The sequence below is a fragment of the Petromyzon marinus genome, chromosome 1 (genome assembly GCF_048934315.1).
Source record: "Petromyzon marinus isolate PM22_M1 ecotype Great Lakes invasive population chromosome 1, UKy_Petmar_22M1.pri1.0, whole genome shotgun sequence".
Lineage (NCBI taxonomy): Eukaryota > Metazoa > Chordata > Hyperoartia > Petromyzontiformes > Petromyzontidae > Petromyzon > Petromyzon marinus.
This window is the reverse complement of record NC_133667.1, coordinates 28,824,063-28,843,067: the sequence shown is the minus strand read 5'-3', so window position 1 is coordinate 28,843,067 and position 19,005 is coordinate 28,824,063. Positions and strand designations below refer to the sequence as shown.

Genomic DNA, 19,005 nt, shown 5'->3' with positions numbered 1-19,005 from the left:
ATAATTATTATTACATAACGAGTTCAGAACGTTGTAATTGTTTTTACTCCCTGGTAAACACAACTTAATAACCATATACTTATGCTAACGGGCGGACAGCAGCAATGTTGCTGTGGTTTGCTGGACGTCTGCACACTCTGTGAGTTCTGCAGCAGTGGCTCGTGATCAAAAAATGAGCCAAGGGGCAGGGGATTTTTTTTTAAGGCTGCCAACCCCTCCCCGCCTGCATTTCAATCCACCCCCAATCCCCACTTGGCACCCCAGCAAAACCTCTATCCTAAACGCACAACTCTCTACCTCCCTCCTTCTCCAACCCTCCCCTCCCAATCACGATCCCCCTCCCCTCCTTCACTCCGCAAGCCGCCTCCTCCTCCTCCTCTCTGTTAACCTACAGCGCGTTGTCAATCATAGGATCCGCCTTTTGCGAAGGCGCGCGATTCGCCTTGGAAAGCCTTTAAGCGGCGGCGGCGAGAGCCGATGGTTTCAGTCGCACTCTGCGGGCTCACAGCGAGGCCGCACCAGTGCCCAGGTTCCAAGCGCGTGGGAACCTGAACACCCACAGTAGACTCAGCCCCAACCGAGCAGCGCCGCAAGCCCCGAGACGTTTAACCACCACCCACCCCATCCGACGCAGAGGAAGGGGGAATCGGAGTTAAAGGTAACGAACGGCGTCCTTGCCTCGCAAATCGCACACTCTCGTTTTCTGGAGCGCACACACGCACACAATGATCGTAGGTATGATGATTCCTTTGGACTCGGTATTTATGAGCAAACCTTTTTTTTAAAGTTTGTTTTATTTGAAATACATTGCTTTAACATATCCTCCACCAATGTAGAGGAGTTTTCGATGGTATAGTGCTTGCACAAAAGGGACATTGTTAAAAGAATGTATTTTTTTTGGAGCACAGTACAGGAAAGTTTAAATTGCTAGCAGATGTCTTGCATCTTATTGAGTGTCGTTATGCGTATGCGGGAGTAAAACGTTTGATGCGAATCAAATGTACAAATACTGTTGAGTTTAGCATTGGTATTCATGTGTGTAAATCAGCTTGCAAAGGATTATATATATATTCATGTCAAAATGTTTAAAATATCACTGATTTGTGTTTACAGGGAAAATAAAAAGTCGCTTAAAACTCACCCTTAAAACCCCTTTCTCGTAGTAAGCGCAACAAATATTCTAATTGAACCAAAATTGTGGCGCTTGGTGACTGAAATATTTCACGTTCACAAGCAAAATACAGCGACAAAATAGACGCCGTCGGCGTTTTCATGGCGTATTTTATTTGTGCTCCTCCATGAAATGAGAAAGAATGTCAACGCAGTCACTTTCGGTGCCAGCGTCATGTTCAGCTCGCTCGTCTTTCGGGAGGTCGTTTGTTATCTCTCATCCTATGTCCATGCGAATGTTTAGCGTCGGGGCGGATTGCATGTGCGTGTCTAATGCAGCTTCGTTTAAACTATATCAACGTTTGACACGAGACAGCAGTATTGTAATAATAGCACCTATTTTTGTAGTCATAACATTAAACTTTTCACTTGGTGCACATGCCGTGCCAAATTTGTCTCATGTTAGCAAGCAGAATTGTCAAATGTGGCGTTGTTCTTGTTTTCATTTACAGCAGTGTGAACCTGCAAAGCATCGTATCAAGAGCGTTTGTACAACATCGAAGAAGGGGCGCAGATCTTCTGAAGTTTACCACTTAGGGAAGCGTGCCCCCAACACATACACTTCCTCCGCTCCAAGAAAGCCTGCGCTCTGCGCTCTTAATTCGGCCCGGAAAATCCTAGCCAAGGGTAAGGGGAGGGTTGGGGGGGGTGTGTGGGGGTGGCGAGGTTCAATTAAGGATCTGTGGGAACAGCGCAAAAAAAAAAATCCCCCCCCCCCCACTCACAGACAGACAGACACAGACAAAGCATCGCGAGTGAAAATGGAAGCCAGGAGAGGGCTGCTGAGGCTGGCCCTGTGCCTCTCGGCGTTTCTGGGGCTCGCCGTCGAGGGCGCACTCGGGGCTGAGGGTGACTTCCAAGCGGAGCGTTTCGCGCAGGCCGAGGAGGGCCCCGTGGCGCGGGCCCCACGAAGGGGCCGCCACGACGCTCTGCGAGGGTGAGCCAGGAACTGCACAACCGCACGCACGCACGCGCCCCAACAACATCAACAAAAAAGCCACCCATGCCAAAACCGAGCCTCCTCGAACGCCCGCCCGCCTACGCACTATTGGCTCTGTCCAGGAATGCTCCTTCAGATTTGACCAAAATTGTACTGTGGTTTAACAAACAAACAAAAAAAAAACATTTCCCGGGAATGACGTTCAGATTAAAATTATTTTGTTGTTGTTGCGTTAAAAAATAAAAATAAATGTTGAGAGGAAATGAAACCAGGCATGCCTTGATGCGTCAGTGCTGCTGCAATTACGCTTTCCCTAAAATAATAGTCGTAGTACTTATTGCACCGGCGCAATGGCAGAGAATCACTGAAAATTCGTGACATTGACTTTGTGTCTTTGTAGTTTTCGTCAGATTAACCGGCTGTTTTTTTTTGCAAATGCGTGTTTTCACCCCGAGACATCAGCACTGCTCTGAATCCGCTTGATTGTTTTTGACTGGCAAAGTAACATCAGGCACTATAAATGAAAATTAGACTTGTCTGAAACCTGCCAAAGCAAGCTACACTGTTGGTTTAATATTGTGGGGAAAGGGTCCAGGGGCCAAGTGCTGGCCATCCCTTGAAATAAATATGCACTGGTGTGGGAATGCATTGTAGAGTTACGTTAAACCAGATGAGCGTATCCTCCTATGGAATTATCAACATTCCTCTGAGGCATCAGTTTATTGTTTGCCAAACACATGCTAACAAGCGCTTGTAGAAACTAACAGCATTGTCATGTGCAGATCCACTTGCTAAACATGGTCATTGACTTGCCTTAAGGTATTTCTTGTTTTTTTTTCATGGTAGCACAATCGTGTAGCACAGTCTTGCCAGTGTGTTTGAGGTTGGTGGATCACAACGAGACGGAGTCCGCGTGATAACTACATGTAGGGCCACATGGTGCCTCTAGGAGGCAGTACAACTCGTGTTACGTGCAGAGTTTGATTCAACCCTTGCATACTGTGTTTTATCCAGGCACTCTCACCTTTCCTCCGTCTTAACTAAAATACTTCCACATGCAAAACCGGCCACATGTTATGCGCAGGACTCCACAGAAATAGTTTTTTTGCGAATCACTTCGGGTTTTTTTCTGCACAAATGTAAAATTTCGATTTCACGGGGTGAGAAAGCATACACCACGTTTAAAAGTAATAGCAGTTTAACACGTAGGCTTTCGCGACCAATGTCATCCATAATAGAGGTTTTTTTGGGTTAGATCGCGTACATATATGAATGTGTCGTTAAAACCCGCCACCACCCGACACAGTCAACTAGTAAGGATTGTCACGTAAAAAGAACGTGCCAATTCGTCACTCATACAGCACACCGGTGTGTTGGAGAGCCAAGCCACGATATTTACAATCTGAGTAAAATGTTGTGCTTTGTATTAAATATATTCGGGGTAGAAACATATGCTGACTGATCGATGAACACCAATGTTAACATCATCATATGCGTATCCAATCGCCTCTTTAAAAATGCGCTGTATCTCAATTCATGTGCACGCTCTGTCAGTTTCACGTTACTCGCTGCATCCACTGGAGGCACTAATCATTCATTGAACTGCAGTGGACAATAAAAAAAAGATTAAAGCCATCCTTGAATTGAATCGAGAGCCTGAATCATGACAATCTGTGGATTCGTCAGGAGAGTGAATCATTCCACTCACGAAATACAGTCTCGTATATTTCATAAAGACGTAACACACTTCGTTCAATAGGTAAACCGTCTATGACTTTGAGTGTTTGTGTGCCAGAATCAAAATAGCTTTGTTGCTCCCTATCAGAAGCGGCAATAAAAAAAAACCGACCGAGCAAGCGGGATCCACACGCAGTCAGATGTCCGAATGCGTTTGGGAAATTGAACTCTAAAACTGCGTGTTATTTTAATTGGACCGAATTTTGGCCAGGAGCCTTAAGTGTATTTGTTTCCCCTTCACTTTTCAGTTACGCGCATTTAATTACGAGCACACACTCAGCGACCTGAGACAGTGAGCGTGTCGAGAGTCCACGCGTGTGTCTGTGTGTGTCTATGTGTGTCTATGTGTGTGTCTATGTGTGTCTGTGTGTGTCTCTGTGTGTGTGTCTATGTGTGTGTCTGTGTGTGTCTGTGCGTGTCTGTGTGTCTGTGCGTGTGTCTGTGTGTGTCTGTGTGTGTCTATGTGTGTGTCTGTGCGTGTGTCTGTGTGTGTCTGTGTGTGTCTGTGCGTGTGTCTGTGTGTGTCTATGCGTGTGTCTGTGTGTGTGTCTGTGTGTGTCTATGTGTGTGTCTATGTGTGTGTCTGTGCGTGTGTCTGTGTGTCTATGTGTGTGTCTGTGTGTCTATGTGTGTGTCTATGTGTGTCTGTGTGTCTCTGTGTGTGTCTGTGTGTGTCTATGCGTGTGTCTGTGTGTGTGTCTGTGTGACTGTGTGTGTCTATGCGTGTGTCAGTGTGTGTGTCTGTGTGTGTCTATGTGTGTGTCTGTGTGTGTCTGTGTGTCTATGTGTGTGTCTGTGTGTCTATGTGTGTGTCTATGTGTGTGTCTGTGTGTCTCTGTGTGTGTTTGTGTGTGTCTATGCGTGTGTCTGTGTGTGTGTCTGTGTGTGTCTATGCGTGTGTCTGTATGTGTCTATGCGTGTGTCTGTGTGTGTCTGTGTGTGTGTCTGTGTGTGTCTATGTGTGTGTCTGTGTGTGTCTATGCGTGTGTCTGTGCGTGTGTCTGTGTATGTCTATGCGTGTGTCTGTGTGTCTATGCGTGTGTCTGTGTGTGTGTCTGTGTGTCTATGCGTGTGTCTGTGTGTGTCTATGCGTGTGTCTGTGTGTGTCGATGCGTGTGTCTGTGTGTGTCTATGCGTGTGTCTGTGTGTGTCTATGCGTGTGTCTGTGTGTCTATGCGTGTGTCTGTGTGTGTGTGTCTGTGTGTGTCTATGCGTGTGTCTGTGTGTGTCTATGCGTGTGTCTGTGTGTGTGTCTACGTGTGTGTCTGTGTGTGTGTCTGTGTGTGTCGATGCGTGTGTCTGTGTGTGTCTATGCGTGTGTCTGTGTGTGTCTATGCTTGTGTCTGTGTGTGTCTATGCGTGTGTCTGTGTGTGTGTCTATGTGTGTCTATGCGTGTGTCTGTGTGTGTCTATGCGTGTGTCTGTGTGTGTCTATGCGTGTGTCTGTGTGTGTCTATGCGTGTGTCTGTGTGTGTGTCTATGTGTGTGTCTGTGTGTGTGTCTGTGTGTGTCGATGCGTGTGTCTGTGTGTCTATGCGTGTGTCTATGTGTGTGTCTGTGTGTGTCTATGCGTGTGTCTGTGTGTGTGTCTGTGTGTGTCTATGCGTGTGTATGTGTGTGTGTCTGTGTGTCTATGCGTGTGTCTGTGTGTGTCTATGCGTGTGTCTGTGTGTGTCTATGCGTGTGTCTGTGTGTGTGTCTGTGTGTGTGTCTGTGTGTGTCTATGTGTGTCTGTGTGTGTCTATGCGTGTGTCTGTGTGTATCTATGCGTGTGTCTGTGCGTGTGTCTGTGTGTCTGTGTGTCTGTTTGTGTCTATGCGTGTGTCTATGCGTGTGTCTATGTGTGTCTATGCGTGTCTGTGTGTGTCTATGTGTGTCTATGCGTGTGTCTGTGTGTGTCTATGGGTGTGTCTGCGTATGTCTATGCGTGTGTCTGTGTGTGTCTATGCGTGTGTCTGTGTGTGTCTGTGTGTGTCTATGCGTGTGTCTATGCGTGTGTCTGTGTGTGTCTATGCGTGTGTCTCCGTGTGTCTATGTGTGTGTCTTTGCGTATGTCTGTGTGTCTGTCTGTGCGTGTGTCTATGGGTGTGTCTGTGTGTGTGTATGTGTGTGTCTAGGTCTGTGTGTCTGTGTCTATGTCTGTGTGTGTGTCTGTGTCTATGCGTGTGTCTATGTGTGTCTATGCGTGTATCTGTGTGTGTCTATGTGTGTGTCTATGTGTGTGTCTATGCGTGTGTGTGTGCGTCTGTGTGTGTGTCTATGTGTTTGTCTGTGTGTCTATGTGTGTCTGTGTGTGTCTATGCGTGTGTCTGTGTGTGTCTGTGTGTCTATGCGTGTGTCTATGCGTGTGTCTGTGTGTGTCTATGCGTGTGTCTGTGTGTGTCTATACGTGTGTCTGTGTGTATCTATGCGTGTGTCTGTGTGTCGATGTGTGTGTCTGTGTGTGTGTCTGTGTGTGTGTCTGTGTGTGTGGGGAGCGGTGGTGCAGCGGTAAGCGCTACGCTGCGCTACGAACCCCGGCGACCCGAGTTCGATTCCCGCTCACGGCCAACACCCAGTGACGATTATCTGAACCGGTTCTGGGCCTCCCCTAGCTCGACTCGGCCTCAAATGAGTACCTGGTGCGGTGTGTAGTAAACATCGTCACTGGGGAGACAAAGGCGGTCGGGCGTGGTTGCTGGCCACCCACTCCCTCGTGTACCGTGCCGGCCTTCATAGGTGCTCGCTAACAGCACTTGCCCCTACAGTGTGTTAAGGCTGTACGGGGGGATCTTGGTGTGTGCGTGCGTGTTGCTGCTGTTGGGTGTTAGGGGTGGGAGGGGGGCCCGGTCCTCATATGGTTGTTTATTTTTTGTCCCTGGCACTTTTACAACAACAACAACGAACAACAAAAACCCTGCCGGCCTTCGTATTCCGGACTGGTGGGCAAACACGTCTGCGTGTGAGCCTTGTGTGGTGCATAACCCACAAGTACAACAGGCACACAACACACACACACGCACTAAAATGGGTAAAATGGAAAGAATAACAACTCGTCGGTCACTCGACTTCGCACGGACCCTCTTTTCCGGCGATTCTTGCTAATGTGTGTGCCTGGGAAACCGAATGCTGAAAGTGAAACGTATCAAAACATCGGCACTTTAGTCGCCTTAAAAAAAACGTTAAACCAGCAAATGATTGAACAATAATACAAATGTACGAGCAATGCACAAGCTCACAACATGCATGCACGCTTATAAAAGGAATTCAAATTTTTTTTTTTGGCATGGTCGAGTGTAAAAATGAACTTTATTTGGCAGATACTATCAGCAACATGATGATACCACATGGTCCTGCAGAACAATTTTGTGTGTGTGTGTCACTGCTTCTCAGCCAAAGCGAGGCCGCTGTGAAAATATCTACAAACTCACTGAGTTGTCCCGCTACCCCTACCTGGACGTTCGCATTGTAATTTGTTCAAATAAAACGCACATAAAATGGTACATTTAAAAAAATGTGTGTTGTTGTTGTTGTTCTGGTTTATGTCATTTAGACCAAATGTGTGCGGATCCCGGTTTCATTCCTACTGTTGTCCCGGCTGGAAGACCTTACCTGGTGGCAACCAGTGTATCGTGCGTAAGTATAACACACCCTCCCTGGCCAACTCAACAGGAAATTAATGATAGAATGGTGGCTGATAGCAGTTTAGGCAATATGACAGCATAACGTGTTGCGTTTACCGGCAAATGCTGAAAACGTTCATACAGCACAGCGTCGCATGTCCGGACCGTCTAACAAGCCACACCGAGGAATTGAGCGCCACACATCCAACTGTCGTTGCCTTATCGATGATCATAAACCCGACCTCCTCACACACTCAGTGATGTGTTCTTAATCTCACGTACATTCGCTCACTTCTAAAGGGCCGGAAAATATTTGTCCACGTTTAATGCAGTTTGCTCTTTACATTTGTCCGGGTAACATATTTGTTCATTGTGTAGCTGTCATTTTCCGTAGATGTTCACTTAATAAAAAAACGATTACTCCGAAATCCTTTCCTGCGATGTGACTCTTAGGCCTGTGCGATTTGCCAAAGAGTAACATATGTAACACAACGAACTTGTGTCTGCTTTCAGTCTCTCTCCCGTGGAAATGCCACACATAGTTGCACTGTACGGCTCTCCGATGTGATTTTGGGTTGTGCCCGCGTGTTCGTTTGGCACGGTGTCTGACGTTTCGCCCCATGCCCTGCTGGAAGCTGGGAGTGAAACCTCAGACATCCGTGCCGAGCAAACGCACACGGCATAACCCGACGAATGCACACGGAGAGTTCTGCAGCACGAGTGTGGAAGCCGACGCGGTCATACGTGAGAGTGATGCGCATCCACCGTGTAGCGATGCCCTAACGCGTCCCTCTCTTGCACCTCTCGCTCTGTGCGCTGCAGCGATCTGTCGACACTCGTGCGGCGATGGCTTCTGCTCGCGTCCCAACATGTGCACTTGCTCCAGTGGGCAGATCTCATCCACCTGCGGCTCCAAGTCCAGTGAGTTCCAGGATGGCCGGCACAAGCGCCGGTGTATTTAAATCTCTGTCCCAGACGTACGATAGTTTTTTTTTTTTACTACAGTGTTTCTCCTCCGGTCGCCTATTCGTCCGAGGAATTTATTGTAGGTCTTAGGTGTGTTTTCGGGTTCTACCCACGTGCTGTTTGACATGAAGTCTGACGTTTCGCTCCAAGTGTTGGGGGCTCCTCAGGAACTGAATTCAGACATCATGTCATCCAACACGCGGTACAACTCGAAAAGATATGGGAGAGCTATACAGCACAACGGCGAAAACCTAAATAGTAGGAAATCACTATCGCTGTTGCCCAAAGCGAATTGACAAACCTGTAGAATAATTTCTGGCAACTATACGATGTAACGTCCTGTGCAGGAATGAGACTAAGGGCATCGAGCAGCATGTGATGTCTTAGTCATTTGTGATTGGCCCATTGACAAGGCCACGTCAAGCCATGCTCTTGTCACATTCAATAGTCACGCATGACGCTGAACGGGGCAATGGCAGCCCAACAACAAACTGATAGTCTTGGTGAGTTGCATTGCCAATGAGAAATGACGGATCGACATTCTTAGCGATGGTTGATATCTTGCGGCTTTATAAAATAAAATCGCTTCTTGTGCAGTGTGCTTTACGTGACTTTTATATAATTCTGCGACTGATAAATGATCCCGTCTCGTTATAAAAGACTTTCTGATATTTCATAAAGACTGACTTGACTGAACCAGTAGTTGGCCTATTAACGTCACAATATTTTTTTGCGCAGTAAAAAAAAAAGATCAACGCGCGTCTCCTCTGCGTGTACGAATTCAACGAGTGTCTGTTCTTCTGCTGACATGGGGAAATCACCGGTGTGCCATTTCACAGTCAGCCAATGCAACATCAGGTGCATGAATGGCGGCAGCTGCGCGGACGACCACTGCTCATGTGGAAAGGGCTACACCGGCACCCACTGCGGACAGCGTGAGTTTTGTCCATAATTGCGTTTTTAAAGTTTTGTCGCCCACGTGACAAACGCATTCTCGCAGCCGCCACGACAGTCCCCTAAGCAGCTGGCGCCATAATTATTTTATTTTGTCCTCATGCTAATGCATGTGTCGGTGAACTGCAGTGTGTGTGTACATTTTTTTTTAAGATGAACTACGACCCTACGAAATAGAAAGCTTGGAAAGTTACGTGCTGAAAAAGGCACCCGCATCACAATTTGTATAAGTATAAAAAAGTATAAGTATAAAAAAGCCCCTTAAATGCTATCATCCTTTCGTTACACATGTTGTGCATGCCACGATGCTAATGAGTTCACTAGATTAAGTAATATATACACGAAATATAAAAAAACATATACTCAACCAATATATATGTGTAATATAATGGATACATGCCAGATACTCCAGAATTGGCACAACATAAGCCTGACCATGATGAGTTAACTTTCAGAGATATATTTGTAAATGAAGCTAATAATTGGTTTCTGCGGTAATATCATATTTGTAAGCCTTCCCCATTTGGCTCCTGTAATCAATACCAAAGTATTTATGAATTTGTTTGGAGCCAAGAAGAAAATTAATGTAAGGTTAAAAGAAACCTGAAATTTGAGAATATTAATAATTATTTAGGAAGTACATATCTTACGGGTGAAACAAATGTTTAGATGAATTGAGATTGCTTTAAGACGTCACTGAACAATTTCAGTACGTTTTAGATATTTCCTTTGTTGCAGGGAGAATTAAATTGCCAAAATAAACACTTCCCCACGTGCTCTATGTCAGCATAACTGGAGTTCTTTATTGCCAACAGTTTTATTTTATTTAAAGTATTGAAGGAGATCGCTATGTATTTTCACCCATTATAAATGTTGTTGTAAAGAGTAAAAAAAAAGATATACATTCCAACATTCGTTAAACATCAGTTCCCTGAGCCAGTCACGACCAAACTTGGCCCAGCTAAGTGGCAAAAATGTAAGATTAATTAATGCAAACATTAATTACGTTGCAGACGTGGTCTCTTAAGTCATGCATGGACTGGAGATCTGCTGATTGTGCATTTTCTCTCTCATTCTTTTTATTGGGAAATATTTCAGACCCATTTTTTCTCTATTCATCAGTCACTTGGAGCCAGTCCCGATTCTTTCTGTGAATGCAGACTTGGCTCTGTTTCAAATGTTCTTTTTTCATAATGTAAAAAAGATTCTTCACAAAATCCGAGTCTATGAAGACGATTGTTTGCTCGAACCATTTTGAGCAATCTTTTTTTTCATCTGGCCTAATTCTTTGTAAAACTGCAACCTCTTAAACTATGAGAAGCGAAAATAATGAAAAACAGCTGCAGGAAAATGTTGATCTCAGCTGAGATCAACGTTCGCACAACAACAAGCTACCCACACATTCTGTAGTTAGAGTATTACCACAGTGTATTCATGGTCTACGTGTCCACATTTACAATTTTATATATATAGATTTTACTTAAGCTGATTTGCATTGTAAAGTCATACAAGTTAGTTCACAAATCATTAAATGTAGTTTCAATAATTTATCATAAATCGGAATCTGGAATGTATCCGGAATCTGTCTTGAAATGGTAAATTTACAAGCAGACTGGGAAATAAATACAAACTGTAGGACGAGTCCCAAGACATTGCAACATAAAGTTTTGGCAGTGACCATTCGTTACAGCTGAATAGATTTGATGACAAGCAAATGGTAAATCTCAGCTGATCTATTTCGCAGCCGTGTGTGATACGGGATGTCAGAACGGAGGCCGATGCATTGGGCCAAATCGCTGTGCCTGCGTCTACGGATTCACAGGCCCACACTGCGAACGAGGTGAGTGAGCGAGTGTTCGTGCGTGCCCACTTACTCTTCAGCAGCAATTGTCTCTTTCAGGATGGAACCAACATTATTATTAAAAGGCTATCGGTGCAGGCCTTGCAAATGTTTGCTCCTGCCACTGCTAGTGGAAGGAGCCCTCTGCGAGAGGCGGTTCTAGAGAGCCACTCTAGAGGGCAAATTTGGCATATTCTTCTACACTATCCAGACGTCTTGCAAGAGGTGGGAGTACCCAGACTTTAACCTACCACACGAAACCTGCCGATCGACAAACTCTTAAAAAATATATTTTTTAAACAATTATCTACCATGCCAATTTTTTTTTTAAATGTTGTGGTCTGCATTCTTACGTTGTTCCTGGTTCATGCTGTTGGCAAAGGTTATGAGAAATTCTGGGGAAATATTGTTGGTGGAAAATTATATCTGGTGTCCCATGTATGCAGTATATATTGCTTATTATTGCTGAGTACTCTTCGGAACAAACTGCACTGGAATACAGAGATAATGTTCTCTTTCCATACATAATTTATTATTAGTAGTACTAAAGGATAAATGATCAAGTGGAAAAAGGCATGTGGAGCCAAGATTATTGTACTTTAAAAACAAAACAGATGCTGCTGTTCAGTTCGCTTAAAACCTTAATTCTGGGTAAAGAACCCTGACCATACGGACATCTTTTACGCAGCTGAATTTATCACCTGTTGGCCACAGGGTTAAGCTACTAGTGCGTTGATCTTTTGTAAACTAACCCATGTCACATTAACAGGCTGTCCAAAGACTAGTTAATAACAAGGTGCTTAAAAAAACATTCCTCAAGTACACGATACATTAAGGAGGAAGCATGGAGCAGCACGTATTCTGTTCCACTTTTTTTAAATTAGTAAATGATAGTATTTTTCATGACAGCTACTTACTCAAATGTTGCCCTTCTGCCATAAATAAATAAATAAAGCCGCACGTACAGCTCCTGGAAAGGAAGAGTCAGCAAATTGAAAACATGCACATATAATCCTCACATTGAAGAGTCATGTTACGTGCGAGCGTTACGTTTCAGCAAGGGAATGCCTGTGAGCATCAAATAATCGCCGAATAATACAACGTTTTTAACGTTTACAAAAATGGACGGTAATTATATAAACGCAATGTCGCATGTCCAACCATTGTACGTATCCGGTCCCCGGACCAGTATTCATGCGTGGTGGTAACCGTCTTTCTCTATAGATGTTTGCAAATGTGGCCCGTTCACACACGGCAACGTGTCCTTAACGTCGCGCACATTCACTTATTTCCAACATACTGCGAAGCATTTTTCCCAAGTCTACAGAAGTTTTCACTCGATGTTTTTGTCCAATTCCAGCCTGGGCATAGTGTCACTCTGATGTTCATTCTGTAAATGGTCACATATCCGACCGCTGCACATATCTGCCTCTAACTCAGTCGCCTAGCGAGGCTAATATTCGATCTTGCATCGTAGTAGTAGCAATAATAATAACAACAGACACCAACACTGGCCTGGAAACAGTGATTGCCATAGCAACAGACGTTACAACATCACTCTGCAGGCTGCCCTTTATGGCTGGTACGTGAACGAAGCAAAAAAAGATGGAAGAAATCTGCCAGCTTTGAGTCATGGACTTCAGGGTGGGTGGAGCTCAGAGAGAAGGCCTCATAAGGGGGAGGGGTTTTTTCCTCATGGGTGTGCCTGTCTGTGAACATTCAAGCACTGCCATGTGCCCCTTCATCATGCGAACCATACCACTTCTTCTTTGCAGCAGCAGCAAGCCTTTAACAAGATACAAATCACCGTGCCGTGAAATACACTCTGCGGAAATAACTCCCTGCCATAGCGTTCCGTGTGGCCAGATGTTTCACACCTGTGTGGATGTTGGGCCGAGCGGTCTCTGAGAGCGATTCACAGCAGTTTGAGAGTATTTATTCATCCTCCAGTTAACAGGGCGACTGGGCTCACAAAATACGGGTTAAGGAATAAATAAAAAAAGTCAAATGTACATTCCTTGGTGGCAGACTTCCCTCTCCATTGTTAAAACTCTTGATTGAATGTGTGAAATTGTATTTATTTAGTTGCTCCACCCAACCAAACAAAAGTTACATTTGGCAATGAATATAGTATTCTACATCCGATTATAAATAAATTATTAAGTTAAAAAGCACCACAGGCTGAAATTATTACTCACAACAAAACAACTGGCATTGTGTTGGCAGCATATATTTGATATGAGGCCGAATTATTTTGTGCAACCAATTATTAATTTTTCGTAACGTTCAGTTCTTTGGGGTATAGTATTGATTTAAGATTACAATTATGCAGATATACAGCTTATTCAGCAAGTCCCATTCCGCTTCCCACAGGTAATGTTTTTACTGAAACCATTCACAAGCATCATTTTATTTGATTAATTGAACACAGAAATGTAAACGTCATTATTTGGGAGCCTGTGTGCACTGGACCTGTGCCACCATCGCTAATCACCTAAACTGACCCCCTAAGGTGCTTGCTGGAAGGTCCCCGGCATAGCTGGTACTCATTTGCGTTCCAGAAGCAAAAAAAAAATATTTGTCATGCGTTTCTACGAAGATTAGGACATTTTTGCACCATTTCCTGAACAAGTACAGAGTTTTTGTGCTCACTAATCTTAATTAAGTTGACAACCCTGCTTTTCTCCATAAGTGAGTTATTTTGGTGATGGGGCTCAGAAGAGGAAAAAAGGACCCAACCAAACAGAAGTATGAACTTATTTAACGCAGCCTCCAAAGGAAGTGGATGATAACATGGCCACAGTTTAATCAGAAAAAAAACCATTCTGGAATATTATGATGTTTGGATATTATTCTGTGATCCATTCCGTGGTGGGCTATTTTAGAATTTGCCATTCCATTTATTGAATATGTTCCCCAGCCTTAGGAGGTGTCATGCATGACATTGTGATGTCTCCTGGAATATCACTTGGCACTTATTGCAAAACCCTCCCTCCATAGGAGATGGGCACAGACTTTTTAGCCTGCAAAAATACATGATCAAATGTCAGAAGAACATAGAGTAACCACTTCAACTTTCCGATTAAGTCATGCTTCATGAATGTTGTGAATTATGGCCAAATTAAACATCATTCTTTGAGATTTAACCAAAGTATGATTCGTACAGCTTACATAATTTCCAACGGGTGGATGTTTCTACATCTCAAGACACCGATAAGCATCTATCCTTGCTGGCACAACTGCTGACCGTTAACGGGAATGAATTTTGATTGAAAGTTTTCGTGACTGCAGGGATTCATATTCTTGGTTCTTTTGGTAAAGTCCATCAGAACAAACTGTCAAATCGCTCTCCGTGGTTGCTAACGTTAAAAATAACCGCAACGTTTTTTCAAATTTTCTTGCTGTGGTTTTCACACCTGATGGCGATTGCTCGTGTTGCAGTTGAAACGTCGTGAGAATTTTATTGTTTTATATTTTTATTATTTTATTGTTTCCCTTCTACGTGACTTTACCGAAAGAACCAAGAATATGAGTCGTATTTGTTGACATTGTTTGCATGTCGCTGTTTGCTTTAAGTACCCCCCCCCCAAAAAAAAAAACGTTTCGATTTAAATTTTGATTGAAAGCTTTCGTGACTGCAGGGATTCATATTCTTGGTTCTTTCGGTAAAGTCACGTAGAAGGGAAACAATAAAAGAATAAAAATATAAAACAATAAAATTCTCACGATGATTGCTTGTGTTGCAGTCGAAACGTCGTGAGAATTGTTTTGTTTTATATTGTTATTATTTTATTGTTTCCCTTCTATGTGACTTTACCGAAAGAACCAAGAATATGGGACTGAATTTTATAACAATAATTTACAATTCACATATGTTTGTCAATCGGCTGCTGTATCAAGACCTCCCGATGCTACTGGTAATGGGGGATGTTTTACCATAATTGACCAAATTTATTGGTGTGGTTTTAGTTGTAAACGGGAGTCCAAGACCCGTTTGGATATCACTCAGCACTGCTATTAGCCATGGCTGGGAATCAAACTGAGGTGGCCGAAATTTTATAACCACAGTATTACCTTTAACAATCAATTACTGGCACATTTTACACTCTCAAGAGCTAAATATAAATCGAATCTGTCATCCTTGGCCGAAAATAACCTTACCATGGGAAAAACGGCTTACCTTTTTGGGAACATTCTACAGCACTTGCTGCAGTTTTATTATTATTATTAGCAGCTATATTCTCAGCATGGAACAACACACCAATGCAATAAAATTAAGATTTATACGCAAATGCAAATCTGGAGCATGCCACGACGACACTGAACGGGCGCGCGCTGACCAGCGACTCTCCCGACCTCGTTACAGATTACCGCACTGGGCCGTGCTTCACGCAGGTGAGCAATCAGATGTGCCAGGGCCAGGTCAGTGGCATTGTGTGCACAAAGGGACTCTGCTGCGCAACTATTGGCCGAGCCTGGGGCCACCCATGCGAGGTCTGCCCTGCTCAGCCGCATCCCTGCCGCCGGGGATTCATCCCCAATATCCGTACCGGTGCCTGCCAAGGTAAACCCACCCGCCCATGAGCAATCCTTCACTCGTGCACATGTGCATTGTATGTACGCATGGGGTACATACAATGCACAGAACCGTCCATGTCTGTCTTGTGCTCGCCGAGGTGCATTAGCTTCCGGTTGCTGAACGAATACACTCACTATGCACAAAGTGCCTGTCACAAATGAACCACAATATCTTGCTGATCTCGGCAAGGAGCGTAAACCACTACGCGAGCTCCAGTCATCCTCGCAGCGCCTTGCGGCTGGTCATCGAACAAAGATGGTCAGATGCACTTCTGCGGCCATCTGGAACGCTCTTCCTTCCGATATTAGGAAGCTTCTGAAGCTATGCCCTTTATAATATAGATTCAAAACTAATTTTCTAAGAATAGCTCTTTTGTGTTTAGTTTGTTGTCTTCCCCTGCACCTCCGAATAGTATGGTTGACTATGTATGCTGCAAAACAAGTACAACATACATACATACAGTGTACACGCATGACTACATATGTACATACATCTTTTACTTGTGCACGTATGTATGATATGCGCACACGGGCACGAGAGTACATGTATACATACACATGGTTGTGGTAAACCACAGTAACGACCGATAGAGATGTTTGTGCGCACATCTGTTTGTACGCACAATTAGCTTCAAACCATTAGCAGAAGGGTGGTTTTGTTTTTTTTTGACCATCTGCAATTGTGTTGTATCTGTTGACTCGCAGATGTGGACGAGTGCCAGGCCATCCCCGGCATGTGCAAGGGTGGCACGTGTGTGAACACAGTGGGATCGTACGAGTGCAAATGCCCTTTGGGACACAAGCAGAGCGAACTGTCCCAGCAGTGCGAGGGTGAGCGATGCCGCGCCTCTTGCTACACACGCTCACCCACATCCGCTGGAAAACACATGCACATATCGAAATCTTCAAATAATATATTTTTACGCCTCTTAGAGAAACCAGCAAGCCCATTAGCTCACGACCCTGTCCGGGTGTGAAGTGCTGTAACTTCGCCGGCCTCGTCCCAACACGTTCATTTGCTTTGGCAGCACGTGGCGGGCGACGGGGCAGGTGGCGTGCTCACTTAATGTGATGGTGAATGAATTGCTTGGATGTGAGTTTGCAGCACGCAAGAGAACAGCGAAGGCTGGCTGAGAACAATCACTCGGTTCCTGCCATTCAGTCGAAGTGTGTAGGACATTCCAAGTCTAGCGGACTCACGTTATTTATATATGAACCTTATGGCGGCACCCCAGGGTCCCGAATAAACGGAAGTCAAAATCGTAATGAATTCATTTCTTTTTGGCGACTCCTTCCCACCGCGCACATAAACACCTCGACCCACCTGGCGCGGATTATTCCGTTGTCGTGTCGTCCAAGCGCAGCAGTGAGGACGAATGCGCAGAAAAAAAAACTAAACTTTTAAACTTTGATTAGCACATCGTCAAGAGCTGCTCGAGAGGAATACATTGCCGTATCGTTCGCCTTCAGCAGACATAAAATGACGTCGCAACGCAGTATATGTGAGAGTCGGGAGCTAATGGGATCCCAGAGTCCCGCCATAAGGTTCATATATATTTTGTAATTTGGCTATACAGTAGATAAAAGTAATACTATTTCAGGGACTGTTTTGGTGGCAGTGTGTTAATTAATCTGACTGAGATGTAAACATTTTGAAAAGATGTAACAAAAATTGAAAAGCCAAGGGGTTTGTTGTTACATTGTAACATAAAAACAATTAACCATACTGTTTTGAAGTTTACTTATGCTAAAAGAGTATGGTCATATTCTTAGTTTTTTCGGTAAAGTCACGTTGAAGAGAAACAACAAAATAATAAAATAAATATTTCCAAAAATAACAAATAAAAAATAAAACGTGACTTTACCGAAAAAACTAAGAATATGAATTACTGCAGTCACGAAAGCTTTAAATCAAAGAGTATGGTCATGTTGCTGCTAAGATCTGCTTCATGTTGAAAGTCAGAAATAGTCATACGACATTTGTACCAGAGTCAGAAATGTAATTGATTTTAAAATACACAATGAAAAGTTTTAAGGAATAAAGACATAGACTCACTGAGACGTAATATTTTATTTGGATACAAATTCCAAGTGGCGGGCAATATACTCATGGCAACAGGCATACACACAAACAATAGTTTGAGATGTTCCATAAGAAACTGAATAGAGTGCTCATTTTGGTAAAATTGCTATGTTCTTATTCACAAGAATGTTATTCCCATGGAAATACTTTTTTTTTAATTTGTGAGCCAATTTGGTAACAGCGATGGGAAGAGTAGAGGTCACATTTGAACATTTTGCACTGTGGCAGCTATAGTTTCACTCAATCTCGAAACACCCAACGCGTGTTTTTTTATCTTGAAAGGAAATCTACAGCAAAGTGAGGCGTATGCCAGGAAGTTTTAAACAAAGAGTCAATGCATAAATAATGCGGTGCAGAATGAAAATGGAAAAATTGCAGTTGAATGCATTTATGAATGCTAAAATTGGCAGCCTCCTTGTTGTTCATTATTCTTAAATTCCAAAGAATGCCATTTAACGCCACAGCTGGGCACTCATTCCACAAACGTCAATCTACATTGAGCCAACGCTGCCTGATTGTACGTTGTACGAAGCTCAACATTCACCACGTTTTATAACCTCCTCACTTGACCGATTCAAACACAAGCTTCAAACTACAATACGCGTACATGTAGGATCAATAAATGTCTGTGTTTATAAAGCGCAAATGCGCAGCCCTTTGATTTATTGCTCACACCACTGTTGCAAGAAGGGACTCCATTATAATGAGCTCTAGGGAGCGCCTCTAAGAGGGTTATTTTGCCTACCCCTTACGCTGGGCAGACGTCTTGGTTGAGGTCGGAGTCTATGAATGTATGTGTCCAAATTTCAAGATTAAATATGAATTAGTAAGAAAGGTGCCATTTACTTAAGCCAATGAGAGTTTATTGTGACAGTTTATTTCTGTTACAAGGCGTATATGGTAAAGAATATACAAGGGTAAATGCAGATGCTAACATACAGGGTACATCCATAAACAAGAGCAAGTGATCAACATTTATTGTGCAAGATTACAAAACTATGTAAGCCTGAAATAAAATGTAGACATCAGTTCATGTGTTGGGACAGTGAGGGATGGCGACGGCTTGGAGCGGCCCTCATCCAGAAGGGGATTGATCATAGCCAATGATGTAGATGATAATATAATACATTTCAAT

At 43.8% G+C, this 19,005-nt stretch overlaps 1 protein-coding gene across 1 annotated transcript in view; it reads left to right on the top strand.

Moving 5' to 3' along the window:
- The first annotated feature begins 392 nt into the window (after nt 1–392).
- LOC116939489 (fibrillin-2-like) overlaps nt 393–19,005 on the top strand; it is an 84,431-nt gene continuing 65,818 nt past the window's right edge. The window contains exons 1-8 of the mRNA XM_032947916.2: nt 393–658; nt 1,898–2,107; nt 7,380–7,462; nt 8,272–8,370; nt 9,255–9,350; nt 11,114–11,209; nt 15,576–15,773; nt 16,493–16,618. Coding sequence (XP_032803807.2) covers nt 1,932–2,107; nt 7,380–7,462; nt 8,272–8,370; nt 9,255–9,350; nt 11,114–11,209; nt 15,576–15,773; nt 16,493–16,618 — 874 coding nt within the window. The 5' untranslated portion in view covers nt 393–658; nt 1,898–1,931. The remainder of the gene's footprint in view (nt 659–1,897; nt 2,108–7,379; nt 7,463–8,271; nt 8,371–9,254; nt 9,351–11,113; nt 11,210–15,575; nt 15,774–16,492; nt 16,619–19,005) is intronic.